Below are 20432 nucleotides of genomic sequence, written 5' to 3'. Positions count from 1 at the left end.
CAGTCCTTAGCCTGAGTTTTGGACAGAGTTTGACTTTATCAAACACCCATCTTAAAATTCTCCCATCCCTGGATTCCCACACTTTCTCCTGATTTTTTTTTTTTTTTTAATTTTACCCTCAATGAACCAGGAAGCGCCTGGAAGGTTTTGTTTTGTTTTGTTTTTTATTCATGAGAAGCACACAGAGAGAGAGAGAGAGGCAGAGGAAGAAGCAGGCTCCATGCAGGGAGCCCGATGTGGGACTTGATCCCGGGTCTCCAGGATCAGGCCCTGGACTGAAGGCGGCGCTAAACCGCTGAGCTACCCGGGCTGCCCCTGAGCTACCCGGGCTGCCCCCTGATTCTTTTTCTATCCATCAGACTGCCTATTCTAAAATTATTTTAAGATTTTAGTTTTTTTAAGTAATCTCTATGTGCAATATGGGGCTTGAACTCATGACCTGAGATCAAGAGTTATATGCTCTACTGACTAGACTGGCAAGGTGCCTCAATAATTTTACTTTTTGCTTATCTCATTATATTCTTTGGACCAAGATGGAGTAGTTTCAAGGCCCCCCACCCCCCCTTTTTGGCCATTTATCAGTGCTGTGGTCTTGAGCAAGTTTTCCCATGAGAGATGGGGCTAATAATACAGATTTTAATGATTGGGTATGAGAATTAAGGGAGACGATGCATAGAAAGTACTTCAGTCGGTAGCTGACAAGAATTGGCAGTCAGTACATTTTCATTTTCTTCATTTTCTTTTTTCCCTTCAGTGCCCTCTCTCCTAACTCCTTTTGCAACCAAACTACTTTTTAAAGTTCACCTTACTTTTGGGGTGTTGTAAGATCCCACGATTTGGGGGCAGCACTGAATTCAAATCCCATTCCTGCCACTTAGCAGCCCTGTTACCCTGGGCATGTTATTACTCTCAGATCTTGGTTTCCACATATGTAAAATGGGAATAATAGCTCCCCACAGGATCAGTGTGTATGTGTGCATTGTGTGTACGGGAATATAAATAACTAAATATTAAAACATAAATTGCATATATATAAATTAAAATATACATTATAGATTTATTTTTATATATCTGGGAAAGAATGTAGTAAAGCACTTAGCACAGTGCCAGCGGGGGGATAAGCATTCAGTAGATGGTAGCTACTGTCTTATTTGCACCTCGCCTGTGCCTGTCACACACAGATACTCTCACACATGCAGCTCCCACCCAGTCCCCATCTCCTGCGCTCTAGCACCTATACTTTGCCAATGGGCTGTAGAACATCTTTACTCTGATGGCTTCCAATAGTTCAGACTCTTGTTCAAAATGGAACTATGTGCTCTTCACATGTTCTCCATCTCAGTGAAAGCATCTCTATCCCTCAGGTATGACTGTACTTTGTGTTTTTGTCGCTGCTTTTATCCTATCAGTCATCTCACTTGTTTCTGGAATTTGTCCTTTTCTAATTATACTATGTCAGTTCAGGTTCTCATAATCTCTCACTTGAATTGTTGCCTGGTCTCCTTATTGGTTTCTCCAAATCTGGGTGTTCCTCATTCTGTCCTGCGTTCTACTGTGTATTCCGAGTGACCTTTCTAAGATGCACATCTCCCTGTTTCACTCTCCCTTTTTCAAAACTCCACACATTGCTGTTAAAAGTCTTTGAGCTCTAAGTATAAGTGTGGATAGATCTTGTGCTGACCTATTTCTCCACCATCATAACCAGAGTCACTGATGGCGCTGCCCACACATTGGGTGGGTGTTCCTTCAGGATTACCATGTGCCTTCACTGCTCTTTCTTTTCTTTTTTACCGCCTTTCCCTAGGATGCTGTTCTCCCCTTCCTCAACTGGCAAACATCCTTAGGGAACTGGGCGAATGCCCTTAACTCTAGACCCTTCCCAGATCCCCACATCCTTCCACCCTGTTGCTCCTCCTGTGTGCAGAGTATTTGTGAATATTTCTCTGTGCCCACCATAATTAACTTTGTATCACAGTTATTTATGTGCCTGTAAGCTCAGGACTTGGCACAATTACTAGCTGTGTTGGTTGATTTTAACAAGTGAAATTTATTATAGGTAAATATGGATCAAGAAGACCAGTTTTACAAGAATGAAGATGGAAGACATTGGTTTAACAGTAGAATGTGTTAAAAATTACGTAGGGGTTTTGGTTGACAGTACTGTGTGAGTCAACAATGTAAGGTGGTAACAAAAAAAGAAAAAAGAAGAGGAGGAGGAAGGAGAGGGGGAGGAGGGAAGAATGTGAAATATTTTGGATGAAGAAGCTGAATGTCTGATTTTACCGCCAGAGAATTGTGTTTGGTTCTAGGTATCATGGTTTTAGAGGAACTTAGACCAGAATAGCAACGATTCTTGAAACTATTTTGTTTTTAAGACTGTTTGAAAAAAAACTATCAAAATAGACACACTGCTAGCTAACACAACCAAGAAGGAAACGGGAGAAAGCACAAATATACAAAATAAGAAGTGACAATGGAGAAGTAACCACTGAAAAAAATTGTGAGAGTCTTTGGAGGTCTGTGCAAACATATTTTAAAACTTTGATGAAATGGATAATTTCCTAGGGAAATCCTGATGACCCAAATTGAAAGAGACAGAAAATTTAAACAGATCAATTTCTGTGGAATAAAAAGGGAATCCTATTAAGAAGCTATCTCTCAAAAGAAGTACCAGTTCCAGATTATTTCATAGAGGAATTCTACCAAACTGCCACATATCATCAGAGTCCCAGTGCTCTATGTGTTATTTCAGAGCATTGAAAATGAAGAGAAACTTCCTACTTCTTTTTAAAAAGCAAATATAATATTGATACCTAAACATGATAAAGACAGTGCAAAAAGGGACTCTGCTTCTCCCTCTCCCTCTGCCACTTCTGCAGCTTATGTTCTTTCTCTCACTCACTCTCTCTCCCAAATAAATAAATAAATTCTTAAAAAATATATAAAAAAATAAAATGTTACACGTGAATAAACAAATATATGAGTGAGGATACAAAGCCCATAAATAGACCTACGGACTTACGGAAATTTAGTATATGATAAAGTTAGCATCTCAGACCAGCAGGGTAAAGAGGCAGTTTTTAATAAATGGTGGTGCTAGAACAACTGGGTAACTGTTTGGAAAAAGATGAATTGGATTTATTTCTCATGTCAAACACAAGAATAGACTGCAAATGGATCAGGGATCTTAATGTAAAAAATAAAACCATAAAAGAAGTAGGAAAAAAACATGTGGATTCTTTCACCTTAGTGAAGGGAAAGGCTTTCTAACCATGACTCAGAATTCAGAGGCAATCTAATAAATGATCAATACATTTGATGATATAAAAATAGAAACTTTTTCATGGCCAAAAAGATACTATAAGTAAAGTCAAAAGACAACTGACAAACAGAAATATCTGCAACACATGTCTAAGACAAAAGGGTAACATTCCTAAGATCTAAAGAATTCTTAAAAATGGAAGGACAAAGGACCTATCAAACTTTGATAGAAAAATGAGAAAAAGACAATTCATTCAGATATTTAAAAAAGTGATAAAAGGTAAAAGATACAAAATGAATTATTAAGCCTACAAAAAGAAGTTTTTTTTTTTTGGAAAGATTTTATTTCTTCATTTGAAAGAGACAGAGCATGAGGGAAGGGAGGGGCAGAGGGAGAGGGAGAAGCAGACTCCCCACTGAGCAGGGAGCCTGATGTGGGGCTCTATCCCACTCTATCCCAGAACCGCGAGATCATGACCTGAAGGCAGACGTTTAACCGACTGAGCCACGCAGATGCCCCTACAAAAACAGGTTTAAGTTCATAATGAAAGAAATGAAAATTAAAACAACACTAAGATACAATTTCTCACTTATCACATTGGCAAGGATTGAAAGTACGACAACATTCTGTTGGCAAGGCTTTGGGAAAGTGTGCTCTCATGCATTCCTTTGGAGATGCAAACAGATACAACCCTTTTGGCAGTGAATTTGGCAATATCTGATAAAATTATCCAACTACTTGCCTTTTTATCCAGCAATCCCAGTTCTTGGAATCTACCCTGAAGGTAGACTTGTATCAACATGAAAATATACATGCATAGGGTCACTTATTGTGGCTTTGTTTGTAGTTGCAAAACATTGGAAAACCTCTAAATGCCCACATATAGGAGAATGGTTGAATAAATTCTGGCTTATCCACATAATGGAGTACCACAGTAGCTGTAAAAATGAATAAGGAAAAATCTCTAAATTAAAAATCTCTAAACTAAATCACTGCATACACGGAATATATTAAGTGAAGCAAAGTGAAAAGCACAAATGCAAAGAGAATATCAATGCTGTGCCGTTTTTCGCACAAGAAGGAAAAAAACAGGAACTCATGAGGTTGGTTATGTATGGGGTGGGCAGGAGTAGGTGGAAAGAATGGAGAGGACAGTGGAGTAGAAGGAATGATGAGGAAGTGACACCTTCCTGACTAGATGTTTTTGTATAGCTCTGACTTTTAGAATCATGTTAATCTTTCACCTGATCATCCTAAATGTGGAGAGAACCCACAGTGGACTACTGATACTAGACAAATGAACCCAACTGTATTGCAAATGAAGAACATAACCACACCGAAGGGAGTGGAGGAGAGCTAACCTACGTGACTTGTGAATCAGTATTTTGACAAATACTGTAAAACTAAAGACAAAAAGAACTCTGCACAAATATTATGGTTAGTAAACTAATTTTTCACGAGGTATGAGCAAGTCTGACGCTATTTTATGTGTTCTCTAGGATTGAGCACATATTAGTAAATATATAGTGGAGAGTGAGAGTCCAATTTCTCATGGGGAGAAACGAGTTATAATAAAAGGGATGGAAAGGAGTGAACTCTGCGTTGGATTGAAGGAGGGATCAGGGTAATTTACGCTAGAATTCATGGTGTGTCTCTCTGTCAAGATAAGTAGACATAGACGTGTATGTATATGTGTATACATACTCATGTTTCCTACTCTGCTACTGACAGGGCCAAGAATGTTACCCCAGTGACAGTGAGCACAACTCATGCCCAAAGTTTGGTTTCTAAAAGCTATTCTCCAGTAAAAAGAACTGGAGTTCTTTTGAGAAATAGATGATTCCAGAGCTGGGCAAGGAAAGTACAAGTTGAGGAGTGCGGAGTATCTTATGATGCCAGAAAGTAAGGAAGTGTTCAAAAAACATGATAGGGCCGTATGATCCAGCAGTCCTATTTCTGGGTTGGTAGCCAAAAGAATTGAAAGTGGAATCTTGAGGAGGTATTTGCACACTCATGCTCACAGCAGCAGTATTCACAATAGCCAAGAAGTAGAAGCAATCCACATGTCCATCAAGATGAATGGATAAGCAATACGTGGTATAAACATACAACTGAATATTATTCAGTCTTAAAAAGGAAGGAAATTCTGACACATGCTACAACATGGATAAACCTTGAGGACATTATGCTAAGTGAAATAAGCCGATCACAAAAAGACAAGTAGTGTATGATTCTACGTTTTTGAGTTGTTATTTATTATTTATTTTTTTAAAAGATTTTATTTATTCATGAAGGACACAGAGAGAGGCAGAGACACAGGCAGAGGGAGAAGCCCGATGCAGGACTTGATCCCAGGACTCCAGGATCATGACCTGAGCCAAAGGCAGATGCTCAACCACTGAGCCACCCAGGCTCCCTTGAGTTGTTATTTAAAGTATTCAAATTCACAGAAACAGAAAGTAGAATGGTGGTTGTCAGGGGCTGAGAGGAGGAGGAAATGAGATTTGTTGTTTAATAGGTACAAGGTTTCAATTTTACAACATGAAAAAGATCTTTACTTTCATTGCACAACAGTGTGAATATACTTAACACTATTGAACTGTACATTTAAAAATAGTTGAGATGGTAAATTATATGTTATGTGTTTTTTACCAAAAATTTTTAAAAAGTGATGGGCACATATAACAAGGATACAGAAACTAACATTTGTCACAATTTGAGCAGCAAAATAAATAATGATAGTGATGGATTAATATAATAAATAAGTAAAAGTGAAATAAATACCCATGAACCCATACTGATATAAATAAGTAAATGGGGGAGGGAAGAGAGAACTTCTCATATTAGAAATTCTAATAACTATAAAAGGAATGATGGAATTAGAAAAATCATTTGGGAAACGTCAGAGGAATCAATCAGGAAAAAAAAACTCAATGATTTTTGGGAAAGAAAAATCGATGTTAAATTTAAAATGGACAGATAAAGTGATGATGAGAAAAAGGGTATTTTCATAGTCTCAGAGCATTTTCCCACAAGATAGTTACCAATTACAAGGGGAAAAAAGCAACTTTATAATAGAGAAACCTGGCAGACACTACCTTAACCATTTGATCACAATTAATTTCACCAACAATGAGATGTACTGGCATGATGTCTGTGTTGATATGGTCCACTGAGAAGGGTTCACTATGACTTCTGTGTTATTCATGCCCCAAATCCATCCTGAATTTAATCAGTGAGAACTTCAGACAAACCGAAATTGTTGAGGGACACTGTACAGAATAACTGAGCATTATTCTTCAAAATTGTCAAGATCATAAAAAACAGAGAAAGACTTAACAACTGTCCCAGATTGGAGGAGACCAACGAGGCATGATGGCTAAACATAGCGTGACATCTTGGACGGGAGAAGAACAGTGGGACAACTGGTGAAATTAGAATAACATTTGGAGACTAGTTCATTGTCAGTGTTGATGACCTGTTCTGATCATTGTACTATGGTTATGTAAGATGTAAATGTCGGGGAGGGACACCTGGGTGGCTCAGTGGTTAAGCGCCTGCCTTAGCTCAGGGCTTGATCCTGGAGTCCTGGGATCGAGTCCCATGTGGGGCTCCCTGCATGGCGGCTGCTGCTTCTGCCTGTATCTATGTCCCTCTCTATGTTTCTCATGAATAAATAAATAAAATCTTAAAAAAAAAAAAACGTGGGGGAGTTAGATAATGGGTATTGGGGAACTCTTTGTACCATTTTTGGTCACTTTTATGTAAGTATGAAATTATTTCTAAATGAACAGTAAATAAAATGGAAATAATACTTAAGGGTTTTGAATAACCCCCTAGTGTGTAGGTCAACAGTGTGTTCTGGTGGCCAAGGAAGGAAGAAAAAGGGAAATAAAAGTGAAATGTCTCAAACAAGGATTCTTCATGTCTCTTTTTATACCCAGAGTATTGTGTTAGGTTCTAGATGTCTCGGTTTTGGAGAGATTTAGACAGGAGATCAATAATGCTTGAAACTATTTTATGTAAGGGATGTTGACCTTTGCTCACAGCTCTGGATGTATGTAGGAGCAGTCAAGGAGTATCGATATACCTGGGCCCTACCAGGTACCTGTTAGCTCTACCTGAATCCTATGAGGGAACTTGGGAAAATAAAGCTTCCTAAGTTATACCCCCTGGAGAGAATTTGATGGGGTCATGTCTACATGTTTGTGTTTTTTAAAAGCTTCCCTTGTGATCTTGATGCTTAGCCAGGAATGGGAACAGTGCTTTTCAAAACTTAATGTGCATATGAATCACTAGGAGATCTGTTTAAAGTATGGCCTCTGATGGAGTAGGGCTGGGCTGGAGCCTGAGAGTCTGCATTTCTGACGGGCTCCCAAGTGATGCTAATGCTGTTGGCCTGTGGGCCATACTTGGGGTAGTAGACAGCTACTTCACGTAGATTATTACTCAAGAGACCCAAGCATTGGCTGTGGGGGAGAAAGTGGTTTAGATGAAGGTGCCTTCTGTTCTGAGCGGTTGAGAAAGGTTCACTGAAACCTTGGGGATGAATTTATTTGGGTGGTAGTGTGGTCCAGTGAAAAGAACACTGGCAGGAGTTAGAATTTCATAGTCATGGTTACTGTCTGAGTGACCCGGAACAAGTTAGATCACTGTTTTTGATTCTCAGTTTCCAATTAACAGAAAAAATGCAGTAAAACTTCCCCGGCAGATTAGTGTCAGGGAGAGTGTGTTCATGGGACCTAGCAGAGTGGTGCCTGGCTGGCCCCTTTGGTGGAGTGTGTGACTCTTGATCTCAGTGGTTGAGCATTCTCCTTCAGCTCAGGGCATGACCCCGGGGTACCAGGATTGAGTCCCACATCAGGCTTCCTGCATAGAGCCTGCTTCTCCCTCTACCTGTTTCTGCCTCTCTCTGTGTGTCTCTCATGAATACATAAATAAAATCTTAAAAAAAAAAAAAAAGCCAACAGAAGGCTTTAGTTACTCAAGTAATAATGATCTTGGCTTAATGTAAACCATTTGTGCTCCTCTGCCCCTGCATTATTAATCTTTTCAGTCATTTAAGTCTTGGCCTGATGAACTGTGACAAATGATTCACTGGCTCAAATATTTGTCGTGTACCTGTTACTCTAAAGTCCAATAATTCTAAAACTATGCTCTACTCCCTGTGTAGAGCATAGTTCAGACCTGAGCTCTTTTGAGCTCACTGTCGCCTTTGCCACTCCTTCCAACCCCCAAAGTATGGGCTCAGGTGGGCTAGTGCTGTCAGAGCCCTGTGTGACACCAGACATCCTCAGGGAGATCAGAGCTGAGGTGTGCAGGAAGGACAGGGAAGGCTTCCTGGAAAAGCTGATGCTTGAGCTGAGCCTTAAGAGGAGGCACCAGGCTCAGGGAGGGGACGTGGCTGGAAAGCTCAGTGTGTTTGGGGTACTGTGCATGGTTTGGATGAACTGAAATGTGCCCCACCAAGGGGAGGGTAGTGAGTAAAATTGAAGAAGAGGTAGCGGCCAGCACACGACAGACTAAATGCAGCTAAGGGGGTTGGATTTTATCTTGAGGATAAGAGAAGCCAGTGAAGGATTTGAAGCAGGAATGTGTGGAGGGTGGGTTGAAGATGATACTAGGTATAGGAAGCTTGGTTAGGAGGTTTTTAAATTATCATTTAAATTAAGTTAGCCAACATATAGTAAGTATATCATTAGTTTCAGATGTAGAGTTCAGTAATTCATCAGTTGCCTATAATACCCAGTGCTCATCCCATCACATGCCCCCCTAATGCCCATCACCCAGTTACCCCATCCCTCTACCTACCTCCCCTCCCCCAACCCTGTTTGTTTCCTAGAATTAAGAGTCTCTCATGGTTTGTCTCCCTCTCTGATCACTTCCCATTCAGTTTTCCCTCCCTTCCCCTATTATCCGCTGCACTGTTTCTTATATTCCACACGAGTGAAACCATCTGATCATTGTCTGTGTCTGACTGACTCATCTTGGTCAGCATAATATCTTCCAGTTCCATCCACGTTGATGTAAATGGTAGGGATTCATCCTTTCTGATGGCTGAGTAATATTCCTTTGTATGTATAGAGGACATCTTCTTTATCCGTTCATCTGTCCATGGACATCTGGTCTCTTTCCACAGTTTGGCTATTGTGGACATTGCTGCTATAAACATTGGGGTGCAGGTGCCCCTTTGGATCACTATGTTTGTATCTTTGGGATAAATACCTAGTAGTGCAATTGCTGGGTCGCAGGGTAGCTCTATTTTTAACTTCTTGAGGAACCTCCATACTGTTTTCCAGAGTGGCTGTACCAGTTTGCATTCCCACCAGCAGTGTAAGAAGTTTCCCCTTTCTCTGCATCCTTGCTAACATTTTTTGTTTCCTGACTTTTTAATTTTAGCCATTCTGATTGGTATAAAGTGGTATCACATTGTAGTTTTGATTTGTATTCCCTGATGCCAAGTGATGTGGAACATTTTTTCATGTGTCTGTTGGCCATTTGTATGTCTTCTTTGGAGAAGTGTCTGTTCATGTCTTCTGCCCATTTCTTGACTGGATTATTTGTTTTTTGGGTGTTGAGTTTGTAAGTTCTTTATAGATTTTGGATACTAGCCCTTTATCTTATATGTAATTTGCAAATATCTTCTTCCATTCCCTAGGTTGCCTTTTAGTTTTATTGACCGTTCCCTTTGCTGTACAAAAGCTTTTTATCTTGATGAAGTCCCAGTAGTTCGTTTTTGCTTTTGTTTCTCATGGCTTTGGAGATGTATTTAGCAAGACGTTGCTGTGGCCAAGGTCGAAGAGGTTGCTGCCTATGTTCTCCTCGAGGATTTTGAAGTCTTTCATCCATTTTGAATTTATTTTTGTATGGTGTAAGAAAATGGTCCAGTTTTATTCTTCTGCATGGTGCTGTCCAATTTTCCCAACACCCATTTGTTGAAGAGACTGTCCTTTTTCTATTGGATATTCTTTTGGTTAGAAGTTTATATGTTGGCCAGGTAGTCAGATCCCAGCTGTTACCCTAAATGCCTTTTTTGGTCTTAACTCCTTTTCCCCAGAGCAGCATGGTTTACTATGGAGGGGCCCTGTGCCTGACTGGTCTGCCTCCCAGGGTGCTGTGGCTGAGGAGTAGGAAAAAAAGGAGCAGAGCTTGGGCAGGAGTCTGGCCCATATCAGGCAGAGGTGCAGCCTCCCCTGTTCTGTGGAGTGAGTTGGTTAGCACAAAGCCCTTCGTCAATGCTTAGACTACATTTACTGTGTTTCAATACCATGTATACCACATCCTAGCTGGGGACATTGGGGAAGTTCTATAACTTCTCTGAACTTCATTCATAGAATGGAGAGGATACTGACCCTTCAATGCTTTTGTGAGAATTAATTACATGATAATAATGATGAAAATAATAATGACATCAACTGTGTGGCAGGTCCTGTTTCAGGTACATTCATCAACACAATAAAACATACATCAAACACCAAAAATAGTGTATACTTCATGTATGTATTAAGTTCTTCCTCCCACTACCTTGCTGATGCTGCACTTCTACAGTTTGCCAGCAGCTGATAGATTATTCCCTTAGTACTGTCTTGCAGAGACTTCATTTATTCCCACAAATCGACACAGAGAAAATAATGAAGATTTAATTTAAGCTCAGGGAGCAGCCAGTGAGTAATTTCCAGCATCATTTCATTGACAGAGTACTTGTGGCTTAGAAATCAACTGTTTTTTTTTTAATTTTTATTTATTTATGATAGCCACACAGTGAGAGAGAGAGAGGCAGAGACATAGGCAGAGGGAGAAGCAGGCTCCATGCACCGGGAGCCCGACGTGGGACTCGATCCCGGGTCTCCAGGATCACGCCCTGGGCCAAAGGCAGGCGCTAAACCGCTGCACCACCCAGGGATCCCAAAATCAACTGTTCTTTAACCAGATTGTAACTTAATACTGTTAGCCTCTGAGCCTGATTTTTAGGATTCAGGGTCTTGGGCTTCGGCAGAAACCCAACAGACCTGCTGCTGCTTCTGGGCCATTATTCATGTGCCATTTTGATATTTAGTGCCCTTCTTCAGAACAAATGCATAATCAGAATAAACACCTGAATGCAAGTTTTGTGTAAGGCACAACATGGAAGGCGTAAGATTATCCAAGGGCTGGGATGAGTTATATGTCCATCAGACTTCTGATGATACTGTCTAGCTTAGTCTCACAATAAGTGAAAGTTCTCCCTTCCGCCTGCCCACGTCTTTAGGGCACTGCTTACCAAAGCCTTTCTTTTCCTTCTTTGTGCAGGTTTTAGGCAACTGGATCCTCTTTGGCAGTATAAAGCACAGATTATCACTAACTGTGTAGCAATCCCAGGATTATGGACTCAGGAGAATAAATCTTGCATTGACTCTAAGATGATTGCACTTAAGTCTCATTGTGAAGAATGTAGTGATGGCAGAGGTGGTTCTGAGCAGTTTTGCTGTTTATTCCTGGTTCCCCAATACCTGCCTTCTGAGTATCACTGTCCCTTGTGCATTGTAGACATGAGTGATTGTTCCTGGGAAGCACAGTGGGTTGCTGGCAGCAGTGATTACACCTGAAAACTGGCTGCGTTTCTTGGCTGGTCCTCATCCCTGGTCAACAGAGAAAACACAGGCAAAGCAGGAGTCCATAGTCCTTGAGACACTCATCTGCTTATCTGTGTCTACATTGCCACCAAGTCAGTGGTTAGCTTTCCCTGATGGCTAGCATTAAACTAGAGATTTTTAGAACACATTCCATTTCTGATCATCTTTCTTCTTTATTCCCTTGAAACCTCCTCCTCCCTCTGGATGTAGATTTCCCACCATAGCCCATTCTCAAATGCTGCCCTAGAAGGTGTGGGGCAAAGGATAAGAATAATATGCAACCTTTGTCTTATTTCCACCTTTGATTTTCCAGCAACAGCTACAGGCGTACGTGGCCTGGGTGAATGCACAGCTCAAGAAGAGGCCAGCGGTGAAGCCGGTGCAGGACCTGCGACAGGATCTTCGGGATGGGGTGATCCTGGCATATCTCATCGAGATTGTTGGTCAGTTGACCCTGGACTCTGATGCCAGCATAAGCCAGAACATGCCTTCTTTATCCTCCATGCGCCCTTCAGACCAGTTTGCTGCTTCTTTGTAATATGTGGAAATGGAAGTGTAGAAGGTTTAACATACTCAACCAATGTTAATTCATTTATTTATGACTCAACAAATTCTGTGTGCAGGCACTGTATTATGCTCCGGGAATGTGATTATGAGCACAGTCTATCCTCTCAGGAGTATTCCTATCTAGTTGGAAAGACTGGAAAGTGAAGTCAATTCCATTCTTGTACTTAGGACTCTGATGGGGAAAGGACAAAGAGGAGCACATGGGTAGATGGAGGCACCCAATCTAGTCCTAGGGGTTCGACTTTCCAAGGCTACGTAACTGTATGTGGCAAAGCAGAGGCACAAAGCTAGACCTGCTTTAATTCCAATGTTCATCTATTTTTATTTATTTATGTTTAAAAGGTTTTATTTATTTATTCATGAGAGATACAGAGAGAGGCAGAGACATAGGCAGAGGGACAAGCAGCCTCCTTTAGGGGAACCTGATGCGGGCCTTGATCCCAGGACCCTAGGATCACAATTCAAACCAAAGACAGACACTCAACCATTGAGCTACCCAGGCGTCCCCCAAAGTTCATTTTATTTCGTTTTATTTTAATTTTTAAGATTTTATTTATTTATTCATAGAGATGCAGAGAAAGAGAGAGAGGCAGAGACACAGGCAGAGGGAGAAGCAGGCTCCATGCAGAGAGCCTGATGTGGGACTCGATTCAGGGTCTCCAGATCACACCCTGGGCTGCAGGCGGCGCTAAACCGCTGTGCCACCGGGGCTGCCCCCAAAGTTCATTTTAAACCTTAGTTTTCACTGATTTGAATCAATTATACTTGAAAATATAGTCAGATAGAAAATGCAGAAGTCACAAAAGTATGTAAAAGCCTTTTTTCCACCCGCACCAGTGACGTGTTCTTTCTGGAAGGGACCAGTGTTAGCAGTTTCTTGCATTTCTTTTCAGACGTTCTGTGCATCTACAAGCAATATGAATATGTATTCTTGGTTTCCCAAAACCCACATTCTTAAATGCTGGATTTTATTGTGACTTTGCTATATGGAAAAATTCACTGAATTCACTATCTTATTCCTCAGTCTTTCTTTAACATGTCCTCATCATCAGGCTTTTGATCCCACTATTCCACTGAAACTGCTTGCATCAAGGTCACAACCTTTGCCTTATCAAATCCAGTGGCTCGGCCTCAGTCTCCATTTTATTCAGTTTAGCAGAACTTGACACAGTTTGTCCCTCCTCCTTCAGACACTCTCATTGCTTGGCTTCCAGGACCCTCCTTCTTCACTGGCTCCCCCTGTTTGCGCTGCTGGCTTTTCTCCTTTTTTTTTTTTTTTTAAGATTTTATTTATTTATTTGAAAAAGAGAGAGCACAAGCAGGGGGAGAAGCAGACAGAAGGAGAAGCAGGTTCCCTGTGGAGCAGGAAAGCTGATTTGGCACTTGGTCCTGGGACCTGGGGTCATGATCCAAGCTGAAGGCAGACACCCAACCAGCTGAGCCACCCCAGCACCCCTGGCTTTTCTCCTTTTTGACCTCTAAATGTTGAGGTCCTCTACATTCAGTCTGTAACCCTCGTGTTTCTCTGTCCCCAAGTGATCTCTTCCCATATCTATATTGTTAGCCCTAAACTTGTCTTTGAGTTTGAGACATAAATATCAACTTTGTGCTCAACGTGCCACCCGGATGTCTAAAGTGCAGCAGAGCTTTGGGTAACCTTCTGCCTCCCAATTCCTCCATCCTCCAGTTTCTTCACTGAAGTAACACATGACGATACCATTCACCCAGCCATTAACACAGAACGCTTGGAAGCTGTCCTTCATTATTCTCTTTTCTTCATATCATATATTATACCCTTCATTTGTGCTATCTACTCTGTGTTAAAGTTTCACCCAACATCTGACTTCTCACCTGTCAGCCTTTTCCAGTCAAGCCCAGAACCATCATTATCCCTTACTTTGGCTAGTTTGATTTTCTAACTAATCTCCCTGTTTCCTCTCTACATAAGCTGAGTCCATATATAGTCAACTTCTAAAAACACAGATCCTGTAAGTCCCTTGCCTCAGACTCTCCTTTGGCTTCACATTACACTCAATAAAATTCCAGCTCTTTTCTCTGGTCCATAGACCCTTAAATGTCCTGGCTCTGCTTACCTGCCTACCTTCTTCTAGGACTTGGCTCCCTCCTCTCTCTCCACTCCAGCCACACTGGGCTTGTAGTTCTTCCTCGGATAAGCTGAACTCATTTCTACCCTGGCATTTGTACCTGTGATTCCTCAGGCTGGGATGCTTCCTCATCAAATCTTAACATCTCTTATTTTATTCAAGTCTCTGCCCAAATACAGTATCAGGGAGGCCATGATTCTACTCCTGTTTGTTTTTCCTCATAGCCCTTTTCACCACCTGAAATTATATTACACGTGTACTGGTTAGCTCGGTCATTTGTCATCCCTAGAGATATGACCTCTGCAATGGGAGGGACTTTGTCCATCTTGTTCATTGCTGTTTCACTGGTGCCCAGAACAGTGCTTGGGACACAGCGGGTGCTCAATGAGTATTTGCTGAGTGAATAAGTGCACACACAGTCATTTCACAGCCTCCTGCATTTAGCTTTGAAAATTTGAAGACCCTCCAAAAGGCTTTTACTTTCTTATTCCCCATCCAAATTACAAGCACCAAGGCTTAACTCACTTGCATAATTATATATAATCTTCTCATTTACATCAAATATTCCCTTTCTTGGTATCTGGCTATTATGAAACTTTGATAGTGTTCCTCCCTATATCTTTTATATGTTTTCTCTCTTTTAACAGCAGGAGAAAAACTGAATGGGGTACAGCTGAGTCCCAGTAACCAACAGGAAATGAAGAATAATGTGGAGAAAGTGCTACAGTTTGTGGCCTCTAAAAAGATTCGAATGCACCAGACTTCAGCTAAAGGTCAGTGCTTTGTCATGTCTTTGGGGGATGAGTATACTCAGCTTTACTCAGGGATTATGAGCCTCGGAAGAACCATCCATTGTATAGCCAACGGTTCTGAGTAGACTGCAATAGGATTAGGCCCATGGTCTCATATCATTTTTCCATAAAGAGAGTTACCCTCTTGGGACAGGGTGATCATTGAAAATCTGGGTGGAGATAGACATTCTCTATTGAATAACAGTTTGGCTGAGTGTATGTATGAAAATAGAGTAGAAATAACAAGATTGGGATATTAGCCTTAGAATATCTCATTTAAGTAATCAAAAATGAAGATAGATTATGTTTTTCAAGTTCCTTCGGTTTCATGCCCAAGCGTTATTTCAAATCATAATAGCTATATTTTTTCCATCCAGTTTTCTAGAAGAAAAATATTTTATAGCTTTTTTTTTTTTTTATATCACGGAATATTTCAGGCAAGATGAAAGGGGCTCTGGGGCCTCTGTACATCCCCTCTGTTGTAACTGCATGGCCAGAAGAGAACACTTCTCTTCCATAATGAACGCAGCTACAAGGAAGCCATTGTTCAGGTGTCTTCACTGAGCCCCAGGCTCTCTGGCCTTCCCGCTGTTTCTCTAAAAATGATTGTAGATCTGGTTCTATTTCAGCTTCAGTTTCTGGGTCTGATTGCCTGTGGCTCTGATGAGAATGGGGGTGGGAGGGAGCTTTCCTTCCACATTGGATTATTGGTGTTCTCTGTGTTGGGATCATTCAGGTGGGGCAGATACTGTATGTACCAGTGAGAATGCCCTGTAGAAAGTATCAGGCATATTTGCAATGCCATGACACTAAAAAGATAGAATTTCACCCATTCCTTAGTTTAACTTTCACCAGACCTATCACATTGTTTTTTGCGTGCATTCTTCTTTTTTTTCTAGGGCAAAATTTAGAGTGCCATAATATTGCTGCTCTGGTCCCCCTGAGGGGTGGGCTTGGGGATCTGGCCCATTAAACTTAGCTATTTTGAGGGAATACTGCAGTGGAGGACATCATTGTCGTTTACCTGGAGAAGTGCAACAGCTTCCTAATTAGTTTCCCGGCTAATTAGGGGGAGTTTTGTCCACCCCCCTCTGCTCTCCACACGGCAGCCATAATGATCTTTCTGGGAAGACATGAGTTCATGCCACTGCTCTGTGCCTGCAGGTCCTTAGGGGGAAATCCAAAGTCCTTCCTGTGGCTTGCTGTGGCCTTTCTGACTTGACCTCTGACTTCACTGCCTGTGGCCTTGCCCTTCACCCTCTCCCCCTGTACTCTGAGCCCTAGCTGTGCTGTGCGTTTTTCAATGGCTCTGTGACAGAGCCATGCCACAGAAATATAATGCGAGTCTCATAGACATAACTTAAAAGTTTCTAATAGCTACATTTACCAAAAAAGGGAAATGAGAGAAACTAATTTTAATAATACATTTTATTTAACCAAGTATATCCAAAATATCATCAGTGGAGTATGTGATCCATGTAAAAGCTAATAATGAGATGTTGTGCATTCTACTTTTTATACTAAGTCTAATGAGATATGTTTCAATCTGACTTTTTTTTTTTTGGTGCTAAGTACTGTTCTTCTAGCACATTTCAATTCAGACTATACCCTTTTAGTGCTCAGAAGCCTCATGTGGCTCATGGCTCCCATACTGGACAGCACGGCTCTCACATGCCATGCTCTCTCTCACTTCTAGACCATCACACCTGCTGTTCCCTCTTCTTGGAATATTCTTTCCTTCTCCTCCTTCACTTGATGAACCACTATTTGTCAGTCAAGTCTCAGTTTTAAGTTTACTTCCCCTAGGAATCTACTTGAGCCCTCTAGACTGGACAAGATGACCTAACTTTGTGCTCCCGGAGAGTCCTGTACTTCTAACATTACACATCACCATACTTTATTATAATTGCTTTTACATGTTCTGTCTTCCTATTGAACATGGCTTTGTGAGGACGAAGAGACCAGTATCACTAGCAAATATGTGTTAAATGAATGAACCCTGTGCCTCCCTCTTAGGACCTCTGGGTCTGTTCTGTCTCTCAGATATTGTGGAAGGAAACCTGAAGTCTATCATGAGGCTGGTCCTTGCCTTAGCAGCTCATTTCAAACCTGGCTCCAGCAGGACAGTGAGCCAAGGACGGGACTCCAGAGCCCCTCTGCAGAGTCACCAACCACACTGTGCCACTGCTGTGGCCCAGGGAGCAGCTGCCGCTCTGGCTGATGTGTGTCATGACATGTCACGGTCAGGACGGGATGTCTTTCGATACAGACAGAGGTAAGGGCAGAAATCTGGGGATGGGAACTTGTTCCTCTCTCTGATCTCTCATGGTGAATGATACCGTGAGATAGATGGATGTGTATCATCTCAAGAGCCCTGCATTGCAGAAAAAAGCATAAAGTATGGGTCAGAGAGGACACTCCAAATGAGAAAAGCCCTTTTAAGAGAGATGTTTACTTTGCAGTTAGTGGAAAGTAAAGGAATCATATTTGTAATTTTTTTGTTCTGGTGCCCAGGATTTAAATATATGCCTTTGGCACAGTGGGTTTTCTTCACTGGGAGATATGTGGGAGCAATGTTCCAAGTCATCTGGGGGAGTCTCTCTCTAGAACATATCCTAAAGCCAACTTGTCCTGAAGACTCACAGCAGGAAACATTGTGGGGATTGTATGTCTGCTGGGAGAGAGCAGGACCCTAGGTGTTGCAGAGATTGGTGAAATTAGTTGTTTTATGTCTGTCTTCCGTACTGGGTGTCAGGTGTCTCTAAGGCAGGGGCTTGGCCTTACTCCTCTTTCTTCCCTTAGTGCCCTCAGAGTGGCCATCGGTCTTTTCTTATTGAGTTGACCTGAACTGAGGACTGACACCCTCTCCTTTGCTGGTGCCCTCCGCCTTTAGGAACAACAGCATGGATGAGGAGATTGAGAATCCCTACTGGAGTGTGCGCGCCCTGGTACAGCAGTATGAAGGGCAGCAGAGGTCCCCGTCTGAGTCCAGCTGCTCCAGGTAACTGTGGTGTCAGCCCCGTAGCTCTAATGTCTTGCTTAAAAGTTGAACTCTTGAGAAGTCTCCGAGTTTTGAGCTTCAAGGAGCAACACAACAGGCAGTAAGGCTTCTAACTCATTTCTCTTTCACTCGGTTTCTGTTAACTTTAAAGGGGTAGTCTTCAGCACTGCTTTGCGGTTTCTTGCTGGCAGGAAGGTAGGGAGGGTGGGGTGTTTCCCACACAGGGAAGCTTTGTGCTGAGCCTGAGCATCACTGCTCAGCTTTGTCCACATGGGGGCGTGAGTAGGAGCTGTTAGGGCCCAGGCCCTGGCTCGGATATCTGTGCCTTAGGGCAGCCATGGATTCTGACAGCCAGTTCCATGGTACTGTCGCTGAGCCTGGCCCCAGAAGGCTGTATCAAGCTTGTAACAAGAGAAAAAAAACTGAGCAGAGCTGTCTGAGAGCATTAGAACATTTCCAACTTTCATTTCTAGGGCTAGGAACTGTGGCAGACTAGTATGCCTGTGAGTGGGGTAAGATGTTTGGGACCCTAGCAGAAAGGCCATCTCTAGCTCTTTGAGCCAAGTGCAAAGACCCAAATAGGACACAGTGCTCTAATAAAAGCCTGATCGATGCCAAGTGTAGTGGCAGGAAAAGACTACTTTCCTGGCTCATATAAATCATGCTCCTAAAAATATATCCCCAGATCATGTTAGCTTATTTACTAACTTCATTTCATTGCTGAATCATATTTAATTTATGCTCTTATGACCTTTTCTTTCCTACCTCAACCCAGCTTAGTCTGTTCTAGTAAAGCCTAGTTGTTCTTTGTCTTGTATGTATCTTAGGTGCATTTGTTTTCTTTCCTCCTGTGTTTTTTCCATATAAAATTCCATCTGAGATTGATAGACTATTTCTTAATTCATTGCAGTCATATGGAATTCTTCCCAGCATTTTAATATACCGATAACCTTGCTCAACATTAATTTTTACGTTTAGTAGATTGCTTTTTTATTTATAAAATTCACATAGCATAAAATTAGCCATTCATCATTTTAAAGTGTACCATTCAGTGGCATTGAGTATCTTCCTCATGTTGTGTGACATCACTTCTATCCATATCAAGGGCATTTTCATCACCCCAAAAGGAAACCCTGTATCCATTAAGCAATAGGTGTGCTAGTATGAGAATCTAAAGCGTTTCTTCCTTGCTTGCTGCTTAAACTATCATTTGGTACAGAATCAAAGGCCGTTCCATTGTATAAGGAGATGTATTGCTTCCTGTATGGCTACAGGCCTTTCACTCTTTTGTGCCTGCCAGAGTTAGAGTTAGAGAGAGAGCCAGAGAGAGAGAGAGTGTGTGTCAGAGAGTCAGAGAGAGTGAGAGAGAGAGAGCCAGAGCGAGCCAGAAAGGAGAGTCTGGATTTCTTCCTGAGAACACCTGCTTCCTTGCTTTCTGGCAGGAGAACTCAGACTAGGGCAGGAGCTTTGACACTGTGAATTAGGGACCCACTGGAACTCGGGCTGCAGTGGGCAGGCAGTGACAGATTTCCTGGGAGAGGGGTCAAGTAGTAATTCGCATTCCCTTGCTGATTTTTGCCATTTTCTTCTAAGCTGACCTCTCACTCACCTCTTTGGGATGCTGGGTCAGCACCCTGAGTTTTCCTCAGTGAGCACCGGGACCCAGCAGGCTCTGGAACATTCTGCCCGTCCCCGCCTTCCTCGGGAAGGGGGGTGGGGGAGAGGCCACCTCGTGGCTCAGTGACCCAGGAAGGCCGGGAGACCCGCCGCGTGAGTGTGAACCGGGCGTGGCTCCCATGCAGGGAAAGGCGGCCGGCCCCCTGCGCCTGGAGACCCCCGGCGGGGCTCGGTGACCTCGCGTCCACGCAGAATGGTCCCCAGCTGGGAAACTAGAAGGCTCGCAAGGCCTGGGGGACGGCGGGAGGGGATGGGCTTGGCGGCGCTGTCTCCACCCCGGCGAGGAGCCGGCGATCCCGGCCGCGACCTCGGGGCGGCGAGGGAGGGAGGGGTCGGCGGCGCAGAAAGGGCGTCTGCGGCCCGGGGGTGCCCGCTCCTCCCGGCGCCCGGGCCCCGCCCTCGCCCCCCCAGTCCGGG

At 42.6% G+C, this 20432-nt stretch overlaps 1 protein-coding gene across 7 annotated transcripts in view; it reads left to right on the top strand.

Moving 5' to 3' along the window:
* The window catches only part of DIXDC1 (DIX domain containing 1), a 71470-nt gene that overhangs the window by 19765 nt on the left and 31273 nt on the right, over window positions 1–20432 (top strand). For 5 of the 7 annotated variants that reach the window (XM_038536175.1, XM_038536171.1, XM_038536177.1 and 2 more), the window contains 4 exons: window positions 12188–12317; window positions 15194–15319; window positions 17381–17612; window positions 18231–18338. In XM_038536175.1, coding sequence (XP_038392103.1) covers window positions 12188–12317; window positions 15194–15319; window positions 17381–17612; window positions 18231–18338 — 596 coding nt within the window. The remainder of the gene's footprint in view (window positions 1–12187; window positions 12318–15193; window positions 15320–17380; window positions 17613–18230; window positions 18339–20432) is intronic. The other 2 variants (XM_038536173.1, XM_038536176.1) reach the window with 2 other exon arrangements.

This window comes from Canis lupus, chromosome 5, assembly GCF_011100685.1.
Source record: "Canis lupus familiaris isolate Mischka breed German Shepherd chromosome 5, alternate assembly UU_Cfam_GSD_1.0, whole genome shotgun sequence".
NCBI classification, from domain to species: domain Eukaryota; kingdom Metazoa; phylum Chordata; class Mammalia; order Carnivora; family Canidae; genus Canis; species Canis lupus.
The sequence above is the reverse complement of the archived record's forward strand: the minus strand, read 5'-3'. Positions and strand labels throughout refer to the sequence as shown.